We start from the raw sequence: 23,613 nt of genomic DNA, 5'->3' as shown, positions 1-23,613 counted from the left end.
ATAATTTACTTATTTTTCTTCTGTGGGCTTCCTCCATGGGCATCTCACACACTTCCTGTCTCAATCATATTGTTTTAGTAGTGACTCTCAAATCTTTATATTCAGCCCAAACTGAGTTTCATATTCGTATATGTGAATGTAGAAACTGCCCACTAGAAATCCCTTCTTGGCTGTCCACAGGAAACTCATGTTTAGAATGTCCAATACAGAACTGGTATCTCAGATTACTTCTGCCTTCCAAATCTGCTGCTTCAATTTTAAGTGGAGAAGGAATAATTTATTCAGTTACCCAGGCTAGAATCCTGGGAATCATTCTTGATACTGCTCTTTTCCTAGCCTCTCATTTCTAATCAGTCACCAAGTTCTGAATATTTATTAAATCCATCCCTTTCTCTCCATCCCCACCTCTACTATCCTATTTCTGACCTAAGACATCTATTCACTGGTTGATTGCCACATCCTCCACACTGATTTTGCCCTCCCCCCACCCCCATATTGTCTCTCTGAAATCTATGCTCTCCAGAGCTGTCAGTCAATATAAAATATAAGTATATAATTATGAGCACTTCATTGCTTAAAATTCTTAATGGTTCTATCTTTTTAGGTTATATTTTAGTTGGAGTTTCTTCCAATGATCTGGCTGGTGTCTACCCCTCCCAGTCCATCTCCTGTCACCTCTTGCTTTGCTTTTTAAATTTGGCCTTCTAGATTATCTCTACATGGTGCTCTGTAACTTTGCTTATACTGTCCTGCCTATAAGGTCTTTTCTGCATTACTGTTTGGCTGTCATCCTTTAAGACCTACAATAATCATTATCTCTTCTATAAAGTCTTCCTCCCAGGAATTAGGTACTCCTCCTCACATAGTACTGGACACATCTATCATTGTACTTATCACATCATCCTATTAAATTAACTATGAATGTTTCTGTTCCCCTACCAGTCTATGAGCATACTGGGTTATCTTTGCATCCACAAAATCAAACTAATTTTTCTGATCAAAAGATACAACTTGGGCCAACACATTTGTAGTATTTAAAAAATTTTTGTTGACTACTTTTGTATGCTCTTAATTAATGGCTGCAAAGTACAACAGAAACTTCCCTGATGAGCTAGGGCTTCATTTGTTTTAAAAACAAAACAAAACAAAACAAAACACAAACCTAGATTTCCTAATCTAGGTGGGTTCTGGGATTTTTATTTGACTATGATTAGTATAGCCGGGAATACCTGGAAAGAGTCCTAAAAAAAACCCTATTGGGATAACCTGAACTCAAGCCATTTTCTCCTTACCCAGAGATGATTGCTGTGAATCTTGGTCTGCAAAGGACACAGCTTGATTTAATAGTTTACCCTAGTGGCAGAATAGCAAAGAAAGAATTCTACTAATTTAATTATAGTCTCTGGGTGCTTCTCTCTGGTAATCTAAAGGGAGGTTTGTCCCAGAGCAGCAAGTTCGTGGCCTCATTTACATTTCAAGGTCTCTTCCTACTTCATTCTCTGACTATTGGAGGCATGGGCAGATTGTTATCTCCTGGTCAGTTATATCAAAGGCTAATTATTAGTTATTCATAGCTGTTAAATTGCACTGCAAGAAAATGAAAACATTGTTCCAGAAATTATGCTAAGGCTTCTCTGAAGCAAGATGCACATAGTGTTCTTGAGAATAACTTGTATTTTATTTTATCACTATCAGTCTTACCAGAAGTACTTAGCTAATTTTTCTGATCAAGGCATATAACTTGTGCTAGCACAAAACACCTGCATATGAAACTATAGTAAAGGTCTGGGCAAAACTAAGTGGAAAGAAAAGGCTCCTATCCTTTCCTGTATTTTAGGACATGGAGTACCCCCATAGCTGTTCTGTGTTGTGATTTCTCACTCATCATTCAAAAATGAAAGATATAAGAGAAAAAAATATGATAAAGTATTACTCATTAAAAAAGAAATTGAAAAATTAAACAGACAGTTATAGCAAAAGCACATTATAGCAAAAATCCAATCTAAGCAAACGAAAAATCACCAGAAAGGGCTCTGCAAGACATTTTGTCTAAATGTTAAATAACTAAAAACATTAAAATATGTCCTGCATGGCAAGTTTGAGGTCTAATGCAGAGCTAGCTTCTTAGTAAAAGAAATAGGAAATGATGATTAAGGCCCCTATAAGATAACCTAGGTTGGAAAGTGTGGAGATTAGAGATACTCAGCTTGCAGCTCCAGAAGAAACATTAAAATTATTTACTTCTGTCTACAGCCCCAAAGAAACAAAGGCTTGAAGATCTTTTCAGTGGAAGACTTCCTCCCTATCTGACCCAAACCCTGAGAGTCACATCTCATTAAGCACCTAGATTCCAGTCTCAGGACTTTTGTAAATTCCACATCTGAAGTACTTAGACTTATTACATATACTATAAAATCTTAACTGGAAATATTTTGGTCAAGAATTTTAATTTTTTTTATTGAAAACTAGAAGGAGAAGAATAAAAAGGCAAAACTAGAACAACTGGATTAAAAGATTGTTTTAAATGATTTGTTTTGATATGGTTGCAAACATCTCACAAGTTTTATTCTCCAATTAATTTAACTAACTTAGTATTTACCCTCTGCCTGCTTCCAAAAAGAATCCAAGTTTGTTTCCAAAGAATCAGTTTGGCTTCTGTATCTACACTGGTGAAATCTGTGTGATATCATATCATTTAGTACATTATGTTTTGATGTGTATTTTATGACAACATAGCTTTTCCCCTAATCTTTGGGATGGTGTTGTGCATTAAGAGAAGGCAAAGTTAGGCTGCTGAGGCTTGTAATAACAATGTAATAACATTGTTATACTTACAAACATGGGGCCAGGCATTAACATTTTAAATAATAGGCAAAAGAATATAAAACCTAGTTTATTTGAAAAGTTGTAGAAAGAAAAGTGCAGGAAAGATTAGCTGAGTCATTTGGAGTGAAGAATAAAAGGGTGAAGGCAATGATGATTTAATCCTTTTCTCTCCAAATTAAGGATATTTGAGTGAAAAGCCAGTTATGCTCTGAACTAATTCAATGAAATAATTAATGCCTATTATATTGTCAAAATCAAAGGCAATTTTTAAAATTTTTTTGTATGTTTTGTAGGCGAAGTCTCAAGGAGGAAAACTGAGAACACGTACCTAAGGCCTTCGTGAAGTATATAAGATAGTATAACTCTACACCAACATTTGGGTCGTTCTTAGTTCTTAGAATTATTTTAGTTATTTCAGGTAATTAGGCTAAATAAATTCCTTCCTGTAACATAAATAGGAGAATAGGTTCAACTTAACTGTAGTGTAGGGTACTCCTTAAAATCCTCTCTCTTTGGAATCTTCTTTGGCACCAATTTTTCATGAAATGCATTATCTTTTTTATTTGACTGCATCCTGGTCTTTGGCATTTGTTTTGATTGATATTTCATTGATTTTGCAAACAAGATCTCACTCTAAACTTGCTTGCAATATATAGACAGTTTGCTTGTTAAGCAAGCCCAGTCAGAATATGCAGTTTGGAGTTTCAGTCAAATTTGGTCACTTCCTACATTCTCGCCTTTGTAGTTAACTTTCTTTTTTCTTTCTTCTTTTTTTAAATTTAATGTTTTATTTTAAACATGTCACTGAGAGAGAGACAGTATGAGCAGGGGAGGGTCAGAGAGAGAGAGGGAGACACAGAATCTGAAACAGGCTCCAGGCTCTGAGCTGTCAGTACAGAGCCTGATGTGGGGCTTGAACCCATGAACCATGAGATCATGACCTGAGCCAAAGTCAGACACTTAACCGACTGAGCCACCCAGGTGCCCCTGTAGTTAACTTTCTGATGAGACATATTCAGTTAACATTCAATGGACCTTTCCCTTCCAAAGTACTCTTCCATTTTATGATACTGATACAAATCTTCTTACTAGTTTTAAAAGCTCATATTCTGGGGTACGTGGGTGACTCAGTTAAGTGTCTGACTTCAGCTCAGGTTGTGATCTCATGGTCTGCTGTCAGCACAGAGCCTGCTTTGGATCCCTGTCTCCCTCTCTCTCTGCCCCTCCTCCATTTGTTTTCTCTCTCAAAAATAAATAAACAGTTAATAAAATTTTTAAAAGCTCATATTCTGGAATCACCTTAACTTGGTATTTCAATCATGTATCATGACCTCAAACAAATCACTTACCCTCTTTAAGCTTTATTCATTAATTTTTTCAACATTTACTGAATAATGTGTAATAGGCTCTGGGAATAGGAAGTGAATGTGATAGCCAAGATTTTCTCATCTGTAAAATGTGTCTAATGACAGGGCTGTTTTGAGGATAAAATGTATGTAACATACTTAGCACACTGCTCAATAAATCTTCATTGTTATTATTAGCAGTATTACTTTGATGGAATTACTTTTAACACCTCCCTATGACTGTAACTTCTGATTCACGATGGATTTGCATCCATTCCATTTCTGAACATAAAGCTATTCCATAAATTAGTGATGCTAAAAATGATCTTTTCTAGAAAATACTGATGCAATGTTCTGAGACTCAATTGGGACATAAGCACTCCAAAATATCTTTCACACCTGATTAGCTAAGTAAAATTGTAAATCACAACTATTACCTGGATTTTGAAAAGAAAGGGCTATATCTGCATCCTCTGAACCTAGACTTGTCTAGATAATCTTCTAAATTTCTTCCCATATACTTTTAAGTTTGGATTATTAGAAAAATAAACAAGTGTACCGACAGGCCATACTAAGGTTTACTTGGTTTATAACATTACCCTGAAAAGATCAAAATATTTAACTACTGTGGTTTCAATTCTTTTTGTGTATGTGTATGCGTGGGGATGTAAACTCAAGTCAGTTGAGAAAAGTGGCAGTTCTGCAGCTCATGCAATAGAACTCGAGAAAATGGGTTACTGCAGGAACTGGCAAAAACAATTGACATTATTGAAATAGTTATAGAAATAAAATGAGTTCCTCTTTTACTCAATGGGGCTATTTAAGAATGACAAAGAGAAAACATCTATAATGGTGGTAGATGCATCTATACTTTCTAGGATTATTTGCCATTTAAAGTTAAGTCTTATTAGGCAAACTGTCTTTTACTAAGGGTTCATAGTAGCCTCCGAACATTTCTGAAGAACATGAGTTTTGAAGGATCATGTTTACAATTTGTCACTCATTTAAATACCAGTGTTACCCTTTGGTTCTTACATAAGATTATCTGAAAACAAAAGGACATCTTCTAAAATAGGTACTGCGCGCTCCCGGCTTTGAAGGAGTTGGCCGAAAACCCAAACACAGGGCCCTTCAAAAGGCACGTGGGGCCGAACCTGTCTCGGTATCACCACGACCAGCAGTTGCAGGTTCCGGGGTCCACGCCTGACTTTCCAGGCCCAGGGCACCACCAGGGGCGGTCCGACAGCACTGGCCCTCCTGCCTCGTCATCGCTGCGTTTCTGGCTGGCGGAGCGGGTCCCAGTCCGCGGCATTCCACGCCTCGGTCTCCGCAGGCGTGCGCGAGGCTCGGGAATCACCTCGGAAGCCCATTCAGCAGTGGGGAGGGCGAGAGCAAGGAAAGCCCGGGCTGTCGTTGTAACCCCCGCGCTCGGCGGTGTCCTCCTCCCCTCAGCAGCGCGGCCACAGGTACCTCCTCAGCCGCCTCGGCATTCAGCGTTCAACTGGTGGGCGGCCCGTCCCGCAGCCGCCACGTCCGCTCAGAATCCCCTTCGAGCCTCCAGCACCTGACTGACTAACCCGGGTCTGGGACTCGCGCGGACACCGCTGCGCACGCGCTCCTAGCGCGCCTCTGTCCCGGGGCGGCTCGCGAGGCGGGAACACGAAGCTGCTAGCCGCCCGCACCTGCCTGACTGACAGACAGACCCCGGGCTCGGGCCTCGTGCTGGAGCGCGCACGCGCACGCGCCTCGCGCGCCTGCCGTCGGCCCCGGGGGCGGGACCGCGCGGCAGTGAGCAGGCGGGGGGCTCGTGGCGCGCGCGCCCCGCACCCGAGGGCTGCGGAGAGATATTTTGGGTGGCAGGAGGCCCCTCGTCATTTCCGCCGGGCAGTTTGTGGTGCCCGGGGCTTCACTCCCGCGCGCGAGGCGAGCGGGCAAGTTGGTTGCGGGCGTGCGGCAGCGGCGGCTCCTTTCCTCAGCGCTTCGACCCTCGGCGGTGCAAGCCATGGACTGAAGCCCTGGAGGGACAGAGACCCGAACGGAGTGGGGGAGCGACAGCAGCAGTCGCCTCTGCGGGGACCGAGCAGAGAGTCTGCACTGAGCCGCGACCCCGGCGCGTTTCTCTCCCCGTCGCCGCTCCCACTGCTGCTGTTGGCCGTTTGCTAAGACATTGCAGCCGCGAGACCCTGCACACAAAAGCCGTCTTCTCGCCACCCGCCCAGCGAGGCAACGGCCAGCAAAGGACCCCACCTGAGGGCGGCTCGGGCTGCTGAGTTCGTTTTGTGTCTGATCTCCGCGCCCCGCGCGGTAGCGACCCTGTGCCCATGGCTCTGATCATGGAACCCGTGAGCAAATGGTCTCCGAGTCAAGTAGTGGACTGGATGAAAGGTAATGCCTGCTGTGCGGAGGGCGAGGCGATCCTGGGACGCGGGGTCCCAGCGCGCCAGAGGGATGGGGTGCTGACCGCGGCTGAACCCGCCATCGGGGCTTCCACTGGCTGATTGTGGAGCGCTGGGGGGACGGCGGGGGTCCTCCAGGCCAGGCGGGGGCTCGGCATCTCGATCTCCTATTGTCTTCAGTGGTGGCTTCCCAGCCACAGAAGGGCGCGGAGAGCGCTGGGGTTGCCAGCGCTACCCGATAGGAGATTAGAAGGCGGGCAGAGGGATCCCGGTGTATCTCGCCCGCTTCCCGCTCCTCACGTAGCCCGTAGGCCGGGAGGACGCGGCCACCCTTGTCTCTCCCCTCAGGGAGGAGCCCCCAGGGACGAGCTCCTCTGCTCGTTCCTTCCCGGGCCCCTTTGTTCCTGAGAAACCTAATACCCCCTCAGCGGCTACCCTTGCCAGGTGCCTTTTCCAGCGCCAACTCTCCCTACAACTTTTAAGCCCATATAATGGGGTCAGGACGCGACTGCCTGGGTTTGGATCCGGGGAGCTCCCCAAGGTTGAGCTGAGGATGCTGGGGTGATGCGCTACTTTGGGGGAGAGGAAAATGTGCTTCCCTCTGGGACAGAATCCGCGCTGGTATCTGTGGGCTCCGTCCTGCGCAAACCCCTGCCCACCGCCCCCCCCACCCCTGCGTCCTTTGCAGCTGCCCCCTCTTCTGACCGTTGAGGCTTTCGACCTCATGGCTTTTTTATTGGGGGCTCGACGCCAGGTGTAAATTGATGCGCATTCAAGTGCCCCCTCATTTCTTCCATCTTGAAGGCTCAACCCCTTTTTTTCTCTGGCAATTTCTAATAACCAGTTGTAGACACTCGCCCTCCTAGTCGCAAACGTGGGCTTTTTCTTCAGTCCCTGGGCTTTCCTGCCTCACTATCTCCCTCTGTTGTCTGAGTTAAGGGGCTTGTAGAGGATCCCCCCGCCCCCAATGAACACTGCATCCTCTCATCACCCAGATTCCTAAAATTTGGGGAATGCTGACAGGGATGGGTGGGTTGAAATAAAAGATTCTTGACCACACTTGAAGATGTTAGAGCTTTGCTCGTGGTTATTCCTAGGCACAAACTCTAGTCAGGGACTAAGGGTTTATCATTTGTGAAAATGCACGTTGCGAAGATGAGGGAGCCCCCTCTGAGGGCTTGCTTAGCCTGCTGACTTTCTAACGTCCAGGTACTCTAAAACGAAAGGTGGAGTGATTGGAAGTGATTAAGAACGACAGAGAGAAAGTCAGTTTTTTCTTCCTTTTATGAACCTTTTCAGCCTCTTGTTTGTTCTTACAGATTTCCTTTATACATTTGCTTTCTTTTTATTCCCTTACTTGCCCCTTTATTCCTCATTTAACTGGTGGTTTTTTTTTTGTTTTTTTTTTTGCTTTTCTAATATGTGAAAAGTGCTTTGTAACTGCAAAGCACAGTACACTTGAGAGTGTATGGAATTAAGTGGAATTAATTATCAACTGCCCCCCTGTGAGCGGTGCATTGTGCTAAGGTGCCATGGGTGCCATGACTAAGACAAAGTCCTGCAGTGGCTCATCTTTTCTGTGTCTTCTCTTCATATTTGCTATTGAAATTCTGCTTTCCTATATTCCCACCAGCCTCCACCCCCTTTGGATTGTCAGAGACAAACATCTGTCTTCTCTGGTTTTCAGTCATGGAATAAAGAGCCAGGCTATACGCAAGAAGCAAGAATGCTTAATTAAAACCTTTTTTTTTTTTTTCAATTTGCTTAAAAGGATACTTTAGTTAGAGTATATATTGAAATACTCAACAAAAAGCTATCTTGGCTCCGTGGGAGTCTGATTACCTTCAGAGACTACCTCTCACAAATTCCCATGATGCTTGTAGTGAGTGATGCATACTCCATCTTCTTCACCTCCACCCTCCCAATATAATTTTGCAGTTCTTTCTCTACAGTTTAGGTCCACTGAAGCAAGTAGAACATATGATATACATATTCTGACACACATTATTAGTTTTACAGTACACAGTCCTTTAAAGATCTCTCCAGCCCTTTAAAAATCTCTCCAGCCTAAAATGCAGCGTCTTTGAAGTTGGGCTAACATTGTTAGCTGTGATCTTAAATGATTGTCATATGTAAGTTGAATAACTTATTTTCATACCTGTTGGTGATGCATTTTAGAGCTATTTGAAAAGATCAAGCTAGTAGCCAAGATACAATTTGTGCATTTTTGTACACGTTAGACTGGAAGAGAAAAACCAATGTCATTATCTGTATATTTCATGTCCCAAACTGCTTAACTGCTGAAATTTCTATAATCTTCATATAAATTTGATTTGAGATATTATCAGAAAATAAGATCTTGAAGAATAGTTGGATGGAATGAACATTTCCTCAAGTTGTAATTATACTGCTACCTTAATTATTTTTTTCTCCCTACTCTTTCCCCCAAATAAACTTTATAAAACATATTAAAAATATTTTCCCCCTTTTCTCAGATGCAGTAATGTTTAAAAGTCAACTAATTAGGCTGTAGCTTTGGAACTCCTAAACTTCATTTGGTATTGTATAAGGTATTGTGTTGCAAAGACAGTGACAAAGAATGAACAGGACTTTTGAACAACTGCAACATTGTAGGAGTTCTTCAAAGCATGGTCCTAATGTGACAGTTTCATCATCCTTAACATTTAAAATATATAGCATATGCTGTCAGCTAGTCACAATCATAAATAGTTCTCTTTTTAGTAAGATACATGGTTTATGCTCTTTATAGGTTATTTTTCTCTTCACTAAACAGAAAAGGAGCCATTAAACATATAAAAATAGCATGGCCATATATTTATGTTTCTAGACAATTTATACAAATGGCATAGATACTCAGCAGAGAGGGAAATGAAGGGGGAAAAATGGGTTGATGAGATTATTAAGCTTTTGTAGCATATATTCAATATTTTTCATGAAGGACCATTTCTACATTGCAATTTATTTTGCAATATATTTTTTATTAAAATATATTTGAGGGAAACAGATATTAAATTTATATATTAATTATTAGTAAACATATAAGGAAACACTTGAATTTTTTGCTCACCCCGAACTCCACTATTTGTAAAATCTAGTACTCACTGAATTTTCTTCTGACAATAAAAATTTGATGTGACACAGTGTCAATGTTAGTTTCTGTAAATATATCAACTCCTCATATGTCAGCAAAATAAGCAGTTACATTCGAGAAATCTTGATAGTACGTCAGGGTATTTGGAAATAAGTATTAACCTCAAAATTAATTTTAAAAATTAATTTTATAAAAGTATTTTTTGAGAAAATGAAATATTCATTTAGCATTTGAAACAGCCCTTTTTTTCAATAGGAAATTGCATTCAATCCTTCTGTAGTTTTGACAAAATTGTAAAATGTAAACCTTTTTAGAATAAAGACCAAGCCTTTATTAGAGAAAGCTATAGGTTAAAAAGTAGGCCAGTAACGGCTTTTAATTTTTGCTCAGTGTATTACTCTAAAATGCATCATATCTCAGCTCTTACCTATTCACTTGCAGGGCCTGTAGAATACATAATAATCTGCAGTTGTTTGAGTTTACTTTTTTGCCAACTGAAGTATAGCAAAAACGTCTGAACACTTCAGGCCCCTATTATTAATTTCATTATTAATTTTCCTTGTCCGTGTGACACCCAGTAATTTAGTTTTCTTCTTCTCACACTTTTTCCAACTTTGAAACTCCTTTAGAATATCCATATGACTAAAGTATTTTCTGTGACAACTCCGTTTATGGCATTTTTTTCCCCAGTGATCTTTAATCCCTTTCCTAATCAAATAAAATGCATTATTGTTTTTAGAGTCAATCAACAGGCCCTGCTTTGTTGGTCTTCTCGTATGGTCTCTGTGACTTAACTCTTTCTACTCTTGTAATATAATTTCTAAAATTTAAAATTTTAAGAATGCCTTTTTGCAGACCATCCCACAATTAACTTCTCTGTTCTTTCCTGTTTTCTATAAACCATTTTCTTTAAAAACCATTTCTTGACTTCTTTCTGTCCTGATGACTCAGCCATATTGAGGATAGAAAATGAAATACATTATTTTAAGTATAACAAAGATAAAACCAACACTTTGCATACAACCCTACAAAAAGGAAGAAATCAGTGATGAGGTCAGATCTATTTATTATTATAAAAATTAAATGCTACAAGGACAATGTATCTGATAAGGTAAAGAAATTTTGACAGGCACGATGCTCTCTAGTAGTCCCTGCACCATAGGACCTAGAGCTGAGGTTCAAATTTATTTTAATTAGATAAAGAAAAATGTCGAGTTAAACTGTCTTGAGAGAGAAATAGGAAAAAATTTCTGGCAGGAACTTGAAAAGTTCATACTGTGCATACACTGCATATGTAAGAAAAAATCTGTTAAACTCAAATGATCAAACTGGTCCTATCACTTACTTTTGAAAAATTAGGTTTTTTTTTTCAATTGCAGGATGACTACATAGTCACCAACAATCACCTCCTTTGGATTTGACAGTTTTTGAAACTGAATACTTGTCATTTCACACAAAGAAGAAATTTACCTTTTCTGTACACAGAGTTTAGTTCACAGGAAACATAATTTTATTTATACTATCTTTAACATTTGTTCTTTAAGTTAACACTCATGATTTAGTGCAGATTAGGAAAAAAAGAGTATATTTATGTAGGTATATTCTGCTGCTTAGAGATTATTTACTCAGTACTTCTGCGTGGAAGGGGCTTTAATGGATTGTTTTAAATAAATTATTCTCTGCTTTGGCGAAATTAGTCTCTTGTAAGGGATGACAGTGACATTAACAAACCTAAGCCAAGACAGAGACAGGTACCAATTAAAACAGTTACTAAATTTTAAAAAATGTTTGCATTATGTATACAAGCACCAGTGGAAGGATGTGATGATGCTTTTAGTAAGTCAGAGGAATCCATGGGGAAGGTATGGTTTTAGCAACTTTTTACACAACTTCTTTAACTAATTTATATTCTTAGATGGATGTAATCTATATGCAGAGGCATAGCAAGAGACTCCAGTTGAGATGAGGTTATTAACCAGAAGGATTGTGTCTAGTTTTGTCTGGTTGAAGGAGAGAGGTGGGCAGTAGAGGGAAAGTGAGGGAGGAGCCATGAGTAGGTGGCACAAAAGTACAGGAACAAATCTGCATTTCACAAAGACAATAAAATTCTCATCATGTCCTGAGTTTAAATAAATGCCACGTTATAAAACTTTGGCTGCCAAAAATAAGCCCGCAAAGAATTTGTATTGAATTAGTACAGCTGTTTCAAATCTGTTTTTCAGGAATAATTTGGAAATAATGTTAAAGTGAGTTATTTTGAAAATTAATTACATCATTAACATTATGTTGTTGGATATTTAGAATTTTACTCATCCAAATTCTAATATGAAAAATGAAGATAGACTTTAAATATTGATATTGTTCTTAAACAGTGATAAATTATCATTTTCATGTATAACGGAGTGATCTCAGATTAGTACTTAAATTTAAATTTGTTCTTAATAACTTTTAGCTTTCTATATGACTTCACTACAGCACATCAACACATAAGGTTTATTGTGAAAGATGAAAGATTAGCTTTCATGAAGAATACTAGAAGAATAGATCATTTGTAGTAATTGAAGAGAGGGAAGGGAGACTAAGTAATCTGAAAAATAATACATAGTCTAAAGGTTTTCTTTCTTAATATTTATTTTTGGGAGAGAGAGACAGAGCACGAGTGAGGGAGGGGGAAACAGAGAGGGAGACCTAGAATCCGAAGCAGGGTCCAGGCTCTGAGCTATCAGCACAGTGCCCGAACCCTAGCCGTGAGATTATGACCTGAGCTGAAGTCGGCCACTTAACCTGGTGAGCCACCTAGGTGATCCAGAAGCTTTTTTTTTTTTTTAATGATACCCACTTTTTAAAATATTTATTTGGGAGAGAGAGAGAGAGACATGCAAGCTGACAACAGGCTGAGAGAGAAAGAAAGAGGAGAGAGAGAGGGGGAGGAAGGGAGGGAGGGAGGTAAAAGATCTGAGGTAGGCTCTGTGCTGACAGTAGCGAGCCCTATGTGGGGCTCGAACTCACCAACTGTGAGATCATAATCTGAGCTGAAGATGGATGCTCAACCGACTGAGCCACCCAGGCACCCCAAAAACTTTTTATATTTTAAGACTTTGCCATATTTTAGTGTCTGGCTAAAGAAAAGCAAATATAGTCTTTACTACAGGATCTTTGTGTTGAATAACATTCATTGAGTGAATTCACAGTTTTCATGCATAGCATAGCTTTGTGTTCCCCAAAATGGACCATTTCTGTTGTTGTGGGAACTAAATTATCAAAAGAAGACAAAGAGTTAGCTTTTGCTAAGTAATTTAAAACATTGTTTTTGTATTAAACAGATATTATATTCATGGTGTAGAAAGCAAAATGGGCATGCTTTTAAAGATGAGACCAGAGGCTTAACAGGAATTTAAGCTTGCAGCAAGTTGTTTCAGACCACATTTCCCAGACCTTCCAAGGTTATGAGTACACTTTGTTCAGCAATTATGGATACGTCAATGGAAAAGTTTGAGAAGTGCTGGTTTGGGTTTAAGAAAGGTAAAATTGATGTACTTCCTCTTCTCCTATTGCAAGGGACCAAATATTTTTTCAGTTAAGGTCATGATAATTATAGCATCTTACTTTTTTGTTTGTTTACTTGTGGGGTTTTTGATCCATAAACCTGTAGTCAGAATAAACTTCTTGGGAATGTTTCTCATCTGATCCCTATCCTCTCACTTTTCACCCTCATCAGCTTAAAAAATTTAATGTCTTCTTGCTGTTTTTAGGATAAAGTTCAAAGTCCTTAAAATGGCATATAAGACCATTGAAGATTGGCTGTTGCCTTTGAAGTAAGCCTTATTTTTAGCACTAGTTATACTGGCCTTTCAATTTTATTTGCCTACCACTGAGCCTTTGCACTTAATACAGTTTCTTTTGCCTCTTTTCTTCACCCATTTAAATCCTACTCATCCATCAGATCTTAAGCCTCCCCTCCTACACCACAGAAAAGCTTTCTACATGGCCCACGTCACATCAAATCTTCAATAATGTGTTCTCCTGGTACCATTTGTATCTTTGTCTCATATTGCCAGTTTTATTTTTACATTAATTTCTATGGTTATTTGTTGAGGGCAGGGGCGTCATCTTATTTGCATAACAATACCTAAGAAACTATCTGGTTAAATAAGAAATATTTGTTGAGTGAAGGAATACATAAATATTCACAAATTACTGGTCTGTCAGCAAATCTGGTTCCTAAATGACAATGCATGTAAAGTCCCTTATAATGCTCTAATGAATACTTCAGTGCCGAGTTGTATATTGTGTGCTAGGATAGAGTAGAAGAAGGATTGCTTTAATTCAAAGTTGTATCAACTCTAGACAATTCATCGTTTAGATTCATTATGACCTAAATCATAGTTTAGATTCATTTTGTTAAGAAATGTTAATAATTTCAATGAATCTATAACACTTCTGTGTTTAAGCTATAAATATTATTTGCTGATGTCACTTAATTGGCCAACATAATAGGCAAACATTGCCTAAAATATTAAAATTCCTTAAGAATTTATTTTTATGCAGATTTTCTAATTGTTTCTTCATTTTGGTGTTTTTACAAGAACTTTATGTATTTTAGAATGCATGGTAGAGCGAAATCAATAAAGGCCTTAAGTTTCTCTTATGAAAGGAAAAACTCAGGTAAAAAATTAAAATGTATTTTTCTCTTGTGAGAAGAAAATGTCTTTTATTTGTTAATTTGGAAGATAAAATGGAAAATTTGCTTTTTAATTTAATCAGAACCATTATCTTTATTATATTTAATGTTGAATTTATATTTTTATTAATAGGACTAAAACTTAGATATTTAAAAATGTATCTTAAATCAGCATTTCTTACATAATTTTCCATCCCTCCTGATTTTGATAAATGAATTTTAATTTTCTAAAGTAAATATGAATTTGGGCTAATTTTTGAAGAACACTTGTTAAGAACCTATGTAGAGAGTTATTGTGAACTGTAACTTTTTGAATATATGTGCCTCATTTGGATTTTTTTATTAATTACATGTTACTGGATAATCAAGTAGCAAGTAATAAGAGATTTTTCCAATAAAGCAAGCCCTTCCCCACAAATGGTTACAGTATAAATCAGAATATGTGAAAAAATTTCTTATTTTTAAAAAAATGTTTGTTTTTAAGAAACAGAGAGAAAAGGAGAGAGAGAACAAGTGGGGGAGGGACAGAGAGAGAAGGAGATAGAGGATCCAAAGTGGGCTCTGCATTGACAGCAGAGAGCCCAATATGGGGCTCGAACTCACTAACCATGAGATCAGGACCTGAGCCAAAGTTGGAAGCTTAACCAACTGAGCCACCCAGGCACTCCAGAATAAGTGAAAATTTTAAGACTTTAACATAGCTTTTTGCATACATGTTAACGCTTAAGAAACAACACCTTCAGACTTCACCTTTCGAGTTAGTACTATAAAATAACGTATTGCAGTTGTACCCTGATTTAAATTACAAATAACATAAAATACACTAAATGCAAACAAATTGCAAATACAAATTACAATATGATAGAATTTTTTAAACTTTAAAGATGTACTTAATTTATGGTTTGATTTCAATTTAAATTAGTCATTAATTTATAATAGAAGTTTTCATTAATCTTATTCTTGCAGTTTCAGGAAAGAAAGTGTTGTGGGTATTTGCATAAATTTATTGAATTTTATTTTAATTAATTTATTTTCTTAATAGTTTATTGTCAAGTTGGTTTTCATATAACACCCAGTGCTCATCCCGACAAGTGCCCTCCTCCATACAAAATTTATTGAATTTTAAAATTTACTAAGTACAATAACTGTTATTTTAGTTTTCTGTGTTTATCTATTAAATATTTTGTCATAATATAAAATTGTTTTAAAAATTATTAAATAAACCAAATTCAAAATAGCATTAATGTAATAGAGTTTGCCAAGATGAAAAGATTGTTATATACACTACTTTTTAAAAAAAAAATTTAATGTTTATTTTGAGAGAGAGAGAGGAGACAGAGTGCAAGTGGGGGAGGGTCAGAGAGAGAGGGAGATACAGAATCTGAAGTGGGCTCCAGGCTCTGACCTGTCAGCACAGAGCCTGATGCTGGCCTGGAACTCACGAATGGTAACATCAGACCTGAGCTGAAGTTGGACACTTAACCGACTGAGCCACCCAGGTGCCCCTACACTACTTTTTATCCAAAGGAAACAAAAATACTTCTTTGAAAAGATATATGTGCTCCAATGTTTATTGTAGCATTATTAGCATTATTTACAATAGTTAAGATATGGAAGCAACCTAAGTGTCCATTGATAGATGAATGAATAAAGAAGATATGATACACACACACACACACACACACACACAGAGGAATATTACTCAACCATAAAAAAGAATGAGATCTTGCCATTTATGATAATGTGAATGGACCCAGAGGATATTATGCTAAATGGAATAAATCAGAGAAAGACCAATATCATATGAATTCACTTAAATATGGAGTGTAGAGAACAAAAGAACAAACAACACAAACTCGTAAGTACAGAGAACAAGCTGATGATTGTCAGAGGGGAGAGGTGGGGGATGAGCAAAATAGGTGAAGGGGAATAAGAGATACAAACTTCCAGTTATAAAAGAAGTAAGTCATGGAGATGAAAAGTATAGTGTAAAGCATAAAGTAAGTAATACTGTAGTAACATTGTATGGTGACAGACAATGACTATACTTATAGTGGTGAGCATTACATAATGTACAGAATTGTTGAATCCCTCTGTTGTACACCTGAAACTAATATAGCATGTCAGTTATACTCCAATAATAATTTTTTTTAAAAAACATAAAAGCATTACATAACTAATATCAAGTATAGCACACTTAATCTTTTATATTTACTTGACATTAATATTCTTGGAAATCTCACTAGGTGGATTAGAAAGTCTTCTGATAAGGTGATAGATAAGAAGAAACCACATTGTTAGTTGCTTTTAAAGTGTTGCCCAGTATCCTTTTTTTGTTTGTTTGGATTTTTTTATTTTGTGTCAGCTATATCTGCTATTTTTAAAATGGGCTTGCAACATGTTTTCTCAAATAATATCTACAACAAATCAATTGAAGATTGGCTTTGATCCTGGATTTTACTTTTTTCAACTTGTTTACCAAAGATTGTGAATCTATTTCTAGATTTATATTAGATTTATAATGTGATTTATTTTTTTAAGTTAAAGAGAGAATCTTTTATTTTAATGTTTATTTTATTTTTGAGAGAGAGAGAGTGAGATACACAGAATCTGAAGCAGGCTTTGGGCTCTAAGCTGTCACTTCAGAGCCTGACACAGGGCTTGAACCTATGAACTGTGAGATTATGACCTGAGCCAAAGCTGACTGCTTAACCGACAGAGCCACTCAGGTACCCTTATAGTGTGTTTTATTAATAAAAACCTTTAAAATATCGGCCTTAAGTAATTACAGTGAATGATTAATTTCAACATTCGCTGAATTCTTATTATAATTTTAGTATGTTTAGTAATTATATTATAATTAGTATGTTTAGTACACTATATATACTATTTTAGTATGTAATATACTATATACACTATAAACTTAGTATGCTATATACTATATATACTATAAATTTAATAAGTTATATATATATGTTAGTTTATTTCATATACTTCTTTTTGCTTTCAACCATTTACATTAATTTCAAAATGATAGTCCTGAGAATTTGTGATTTTTTTTTCTCTTGGCTGAGCAGAAATTTCATACTTTAATTTCATGTAACCCATTTATATGTTAACTTTCAAAACAAACCAATGAGCTGTTAAAAACATATCAAAGAGAAAGTGTTACAGAGTTTTTATTAATAGTACTCAAAACAGACATGCAGTCCAATTGCTGGTTTTCCTTCCCATTTGCCGGAATGTACGCGGATGCTGAGTACAATGTGATAAAGATCCACTGTGCATGACAGGGCTTAGATGCTGAGCCTTCCCAATTTCCCTCCATAGTAGACTCCATGGTGAGTCTTGTGGCAGTCTTGTTGACATCTCTGTTGTATTAAATCAGTCTTATCTAAAAGACTTCCTTTCCTTCTAGCTATCAGACCCAAGGCTTTCAGTTTGATGTTGAATTGTCACACATGGAGAAGCTTGATCTTTGAAATACTTAGGAGTGGATAATGATTCTTTCTAATCTGTCTCTAGACATAATGCTTTAGTATATTTATGGTAAAAACATGTTAATTCAGATTTCATTTATTTAGATCTGTGATAATTGCAGTAGATTCTTATTGAAGTTTATTCTTAATATGTGAAGGAAGGGTTTGCTGATCAATCCAATAATGCAAACAAGATTGGAAAGAATTTGTTTGACCCTGGAGGATACAGTGTTTTCAAGTACTGTACTTTTCCAGGAGCCATTTCTTTATTGGAAGTCTACTAACTAGAAGTGAGTTGTATTTTTAGTTAGAATTTCTGAATACATGAAGTCATGATTTTTTTGAAGTCATGATTTTTAATATTTTTAGAATATTTTTGTAAATATTCTATGATACAGCTTGGTTCTTCCACTCATTCTTCAAAGTTAGGAAGATCTCATGTCTATTTTTAGTAGTAATCCTTAAAATAAGGAACCATTATTGACACCTTTTTACAGGTAAGGTACAGAGAAGTTAAGCAGCTTAACAGGGATTGTGCAGGGATTGTTCAGTGATAGAATGAGGTTGGACATCAACTTTTTTTCCCCTGTTGGACTGAATTTATACTTTAGTAGGTGAAGGACACAATTCAGGTTTGTACACGATTATCTTCAGACTTGACTTATTTTTTTAAAGTTTTTGTTTACATTCCAGTTAGTTGGGGTACCTGGGTAGCTTAGTCGGGTAAGCATCCAACTCTTGATTTTGGTTTAGGTCATGATCTTGTGGTTCAAGAGACTGAGCCTCACATGGGCTTTGCACTGACAGCATGAAGCCTGCTTGGGATTCTCCCCCTCTTTCTGTCCCTCCCCTGCTTTCTCTCTCAGTAAATAAATAAATAAATAAATAAATAGAATTCCAGTTGTTAACATGCAGTGTAATATTAGTTTCAGGTGTACAGTATACTGATTGAACACTTCCATACCAGTCTTGATTTCTAAAAAAATTCTTAAATTTTCCACCATGTAAAAATTGGTACCATATAGTATGTAGTAAAGAGCACTTTGGAATCAGATGCCTCAGTTAGTTATATCCAGACTATATTACTTCCTAGCTGTGTGATTTTTGAGGGAGAATTTAATTGACAGATTTTCTCTCTTTTGTAAAATAGGGGTAATAATATTACCTACCTCATAGGATTTGTGGTATACTTAAAATAATGCCTGGTACATAGTAGGTTCATGGTAAATGCCAGTTGTTGTTTTTCTTTCTTTCTTTCTTTCTTTCTTTCTTTCTTTCTTTCTTTTTTTTTTTTTGCATTCTATTGGTAATCTTCAGAGGCACAACTAATAATAGATAGTATTTGTTGAGTACTAACTACATACCATTTACTGTACTACATGCTTTCTCTGCATTATCTTATCCCTGTCCTAGTCCTGAAAGATTGGAATATCCCTGTTTTACAAATGAAGACACTTTTGCTTAGAAACATTGAATGACTTGTTCTATATACTCAATTACTTAGTGCACAGGTGTTCAATCAATATTTTAAAGAATGAATAGAAGAAACAGAATTTGAATTTGAATAGTTTTCTAACTGGTTCTAAAACATATAATATTTCCACCTTGCCTTTCTACCAGAGGTAGATATGAAATGAGAGGAATCCTGGGAATGTTTTCAAAGATGTGCATGTCCTCTCCATCAGACCTACCTTCTGTAGTGTGTGGTAAGATGGACTATGGTTCTTGGGTCCTTTGGGCCTCTAGACATAGGTAGGTGTGTGTGTGTGTGTGTGTGTCTATGTGTGTGTGTGTTGAGGTATTTCTACTTCAAATAGGACTTTAGCCAGTGACAAGATGATACATATAATTATAGTCTTGGTGACATTTTTCTAATTTGATGTAAATCTCAGGAGTTTGATTCTCACCTCTGCTGAATCTAGACCTAAGCAAAAGATCTACCTGAGACCACTCCTACTACCAATCCAGAGCTGGATGCTCTGTTCTGTATTGCACTGTTATGTTATAATATGTTAGCTAATTAAAAAAGGATTGTTAATAAAAATTTATGGTGCCTGAAAATAGATGTTTATAAACAGCTTTACATTCTACTAGAAGTAATGGCTTCTTCTATATTCTTTTGTTCAACTTTACTTAGCAGTGATTAGCAATTGCTCTCTGCATTTCATTAGTGTATCTTTGAATAGTAGACTTTATTCATTGCATTCCTATAGCTTTGAAACCCTTACCTACCTATTGGATGGTAGTTTTCCCCCCAAATTATTTTGTTTTGTTTGGAAACACTTTATCATCAACCAAATTATAATATGATATGCTAGCATAGTGAATTGCAAATTAATCGTAAGCAGTCAAAAAACTATTGTGAAGTCAATACAAAATATGGAGTGGTCAAGTTGAGGTAGAGCTGTTTGATCAGTTGAGTATTTATAAAATGGTAATGAAAGGTAAAATTCCATCTACATTATATTTTAAAGTGATATATAGGGGAAACAAAATAAATGAACAAATGGGAAGGAAAAACAAAGAGGGAAGGAAACCATGAGACTCAACCATAGAGAACAAACTGAGGTTGATGGAGGGGAGGTAGGCGGGGAATGGGCTAAATAGGTGATGGGCATTAAGGAGGGCACTTGTGATGAGTACTGAGTGTTATATGTAAGTGATGAATCACTAAATTCTCCTAAAAAACAATACTACACTATATGTTAACTAGAATTGAAATAAAAATTTGGAAAAAGAAAATAAAATGATACAGATGGTTTTGTGTGTGCGTGTGTGTGTGTATTCTAGCATGTATTTAGGAACATAAATTTGGATTTGTTCAGAGTAAAAACACAAAGATGGTATTCCTTATTTCTCATTGTTTTCCTTTAATGGGATTGAGGTGAGTTTGCTTTAGACTGAAAGTATTAAAATAAGGAAAACAATTTAAATTGTTCTTTGCTTGTGGAGGGAATGATTTAAAGTCTCTCACTATGAAAGTTGCCACAGTACCCAAGACAATAAGCAAAAAAAAAAAAAAAAAAGAACTCTGATAATTACCAGCTATTTTGAAGTTGTCCATTGAGTATGTAAAGCACCTTTTCTCTTCTAATGTGCTCTTTATCTTTTAAAATCCATATGAATTAAAATTAATTTTATTTGGGGATGTTTGAAAATTTTATTAATACCATGAAATAATTATTGACATCCCATGTTAATAAGCAGTCTGGTAGAGATAGACTTTTATATATGGTAACATCATGAATCTCCATCTGCATTAATTTTAAGATGTTTCTCATTTAATGTTTAAAGTAAATGATTTCTAATTTGGGGATTTTGTTTCACATGAGGCTGCTTTGCCACCTTATTCTTATATTTGTGACCAATACACACAGAAATTAAATATAGCAGAATAATAGCTATGGATCTAATAACCTTTTCTCCTTAGTGACACACTAGTAATGAGATCACAAAAAATTAAGGCTGGTATGTATTTCTGAAAAGTAAGGACTTAAAAATATATACATCATGCCCACTCACCCTTCCAACATGATTATCATGCCAAAATTTATTTCTTTATATCATTAAATATCTAGTGGTTCAAATTTCTAGTTTCAGCAATGTTATAAACATTTTTACAGGTTTTTTTTTCCTTAAATCAGGAAGCAAATAAATCCCACACATTGCAGTCTACCTTATTTTTTCCCTGCATCATTTCTTTGGGGCCCAATACTCTCTGTATGTACCTTATATAATGTTTCCTAAAGTAAAACTCATAAATAATATAGTCTAACTATTAGTATAATTTTTAAAAATTCACTGTAATGACCATATTATAATTAAAAATAAAAATAATTTGTAAAAATAAAATAGATTTCTATATGTAGCTGCTCAATATAACTATACTAGGAGAAGCTAATTGCTATATTTCCCTACATATAATGAGCATTTCTGCATTTAAGAGAAGTAGTAAATTCAGAAGTCATTCCATATAAGTACAAGAAAATGAAAGAGGAGATGAAATGATAGACACTGGACTAAAAATGATTATTAGGAGTAGTACAAGCTAGACTCATTCGATATGTCATCCTAATAATTCCCATTGAGTATTTAAAAGTCATGTGGGAAGGAACCACACTTTTAGGAGGAATGGCAGACTCTGGGATTGGGACAGAATACTTAAGGTGAGTCTGGAGCATCCTGCAATGCCAGAAAGTAAGGAAGTGGTCAAAAAACACAATGATGAGAGCATTTCAAAGACTTGAGAGCCATTCTGAAAGAGGTCTCAGTGGTTAAAATCGTAACAGTTTGAAAAACAAAAGTAGTATTGGATTATAACTCAGTATATAAAACAAATATCCATGAATCCATACTGATGTAAATAAATGTGTGAGTAAATAAAGAAATGAGGGAAAAGAGAAAAATCTCCCATACAGAGAATTCCTTCTACAGAAGACTGTGCTATTTCTAACGTTGTTAACAAACCCTCATTCCCAATACTCCTAATTGTAGTTTCTGAGTCTTGCAAACACTATCTAGGAATGTTCAACAAGGTATGAAAAATTTTGAGCAAATAAATGTAGGTTATAATAATGGATTTTAAGCTGAATATGTAAATGTGAATGTAAATATGTGCACATATTTACTTAGGGCATATATTTGCCTGGGACAGATATACTGACGTTGAATATAGCTAAATGACCTTTTCTCACTGCTTTTCTGGAAAGAAGTCAACATTTTTCTTTTTGTCATTAAATATAACACCTTGTTTTCATTGTATTATGGGGTCATGTAGTGTGTTAGTAGCTGGGCTTAGATAAGAGGGTGGTTGTAACTTAATGCCTCCTTTGGTCACATCTCTAAGAAATTATATTTCAAAATAGAACTACTTTAAAATTTATTTCCTTATTTTTGAGAGAGAGAGAGAGAGCCAGCTGAGCGGGGTAGGGAGGGAGAGGGAGAGGGAGAGAGAGAGAGAGAGTCAGTCCCAAGCAGGCTCCAAACTCTCAGTGCATAGCCTGATGTGGGACTCCATCCCATGAACTGTGAGTTCATGACCTAATCTGAAATCAAGAGTCAGACACTTAAACGAGTGAGCCTCGCAAGTGCCCCTCAAAACAGAACTACTTTAATACTTGCACTTTATTCCTGTATCTTTTTAAGATCTTCCATGTTTTTTAGTTTACTAGTGTGAACATTCTGAAAGAAACGACCTTTGGTAATAAGTAGATAAAACTGTGACCTGGAATTTAATGCATTAACCTGATAACTTTTCTTGCCACATTAATATTGAAATGTTATCACAGTTTTAACTTACTTGATTCTTTGTTATTAATCCACATCTGTAGAAGTTCTGCTGATGTTGATGTGAATGTATTAGAATTGTCTTCCTGGCTTGCTACTAAATGTCTTCTTTTTCTGACTTTATGCTCTGTGAATACCTACCAAGATAACCCTTCATGTGTTCTCTGTGAAATGCTTCTGATTTTTATGTAAAGTGGTGTTTCGTAAGAGACATGGAATGAAGAGACAGGAATGAAGGAGAGTTTGTTTCATTTGTCTGCTTTGTTTTAGTAAGGTAAGAATGCTTTGCATGCAAAAAAAAAAAATATTCAAAAAAACCCCATAGCCTGTGTAGTTTATACACTAAATATGAAAGGTTTGAAGCTATCTTTGAATGTATGACTGGAATGAATATTTTAACTTTCCAAGATTCTCCAATATCTATCCCAGGATAGAACCTATCTCAAGATAGGTGAGCAATGTTTGGATTGAAGTTATTTTCACAATC

The 23,613-nt window shown here is 36.7% G+C and overlaps 1 protein-coding gene across 1 annotated transcript in view; it reads left to right on the top strand.

Moving 5' to 3' along the window:
* Nucleotides 1-6,419: 6,419 nt before the first annotated feature.
* The window catches only part of LOC120225636 (connector enhancer of kinase suppressor of ras 2-like), a gene marked incomplete at its 3' end in the record, with an annotated part of 82,634 nt that continues 65,440 nt past the window's right edge, over nt 6,420-23,613 (top strand). Inside the window, exon 1 of the mRNA XM_039223817.1 lies at nt 6,420-6,557. Coding sequence (XP_039079748.1) covers nt 6,494-6,557 — 64 coding nt within the window. The remainder of the gene's footprint in view (nt 6,558-23,613) is intronic.

The sequence above is a fragment of the Hyaena hyaena genome, unplaced genomic scaffold (genome assembly GCF_003009895.1).
Source record: "Hyaena hyaena isolate Hyena2069 unplaced genomic scaffold, ASM300989v1 scaffold_1461, whole genome shotgun sequence".
In the NCBI taxonomy this organism is placed as follows: Eukaryota; Metazoa; Chordata; class Mammalia; order Carnivora; family Hyaenidae; genus Hyaena; species Hyaena hyaena.
Note: the sequence above shows the minus strand (reverse complement) of the source record. Positions and strands in the feature narration are given on the sequence as shown.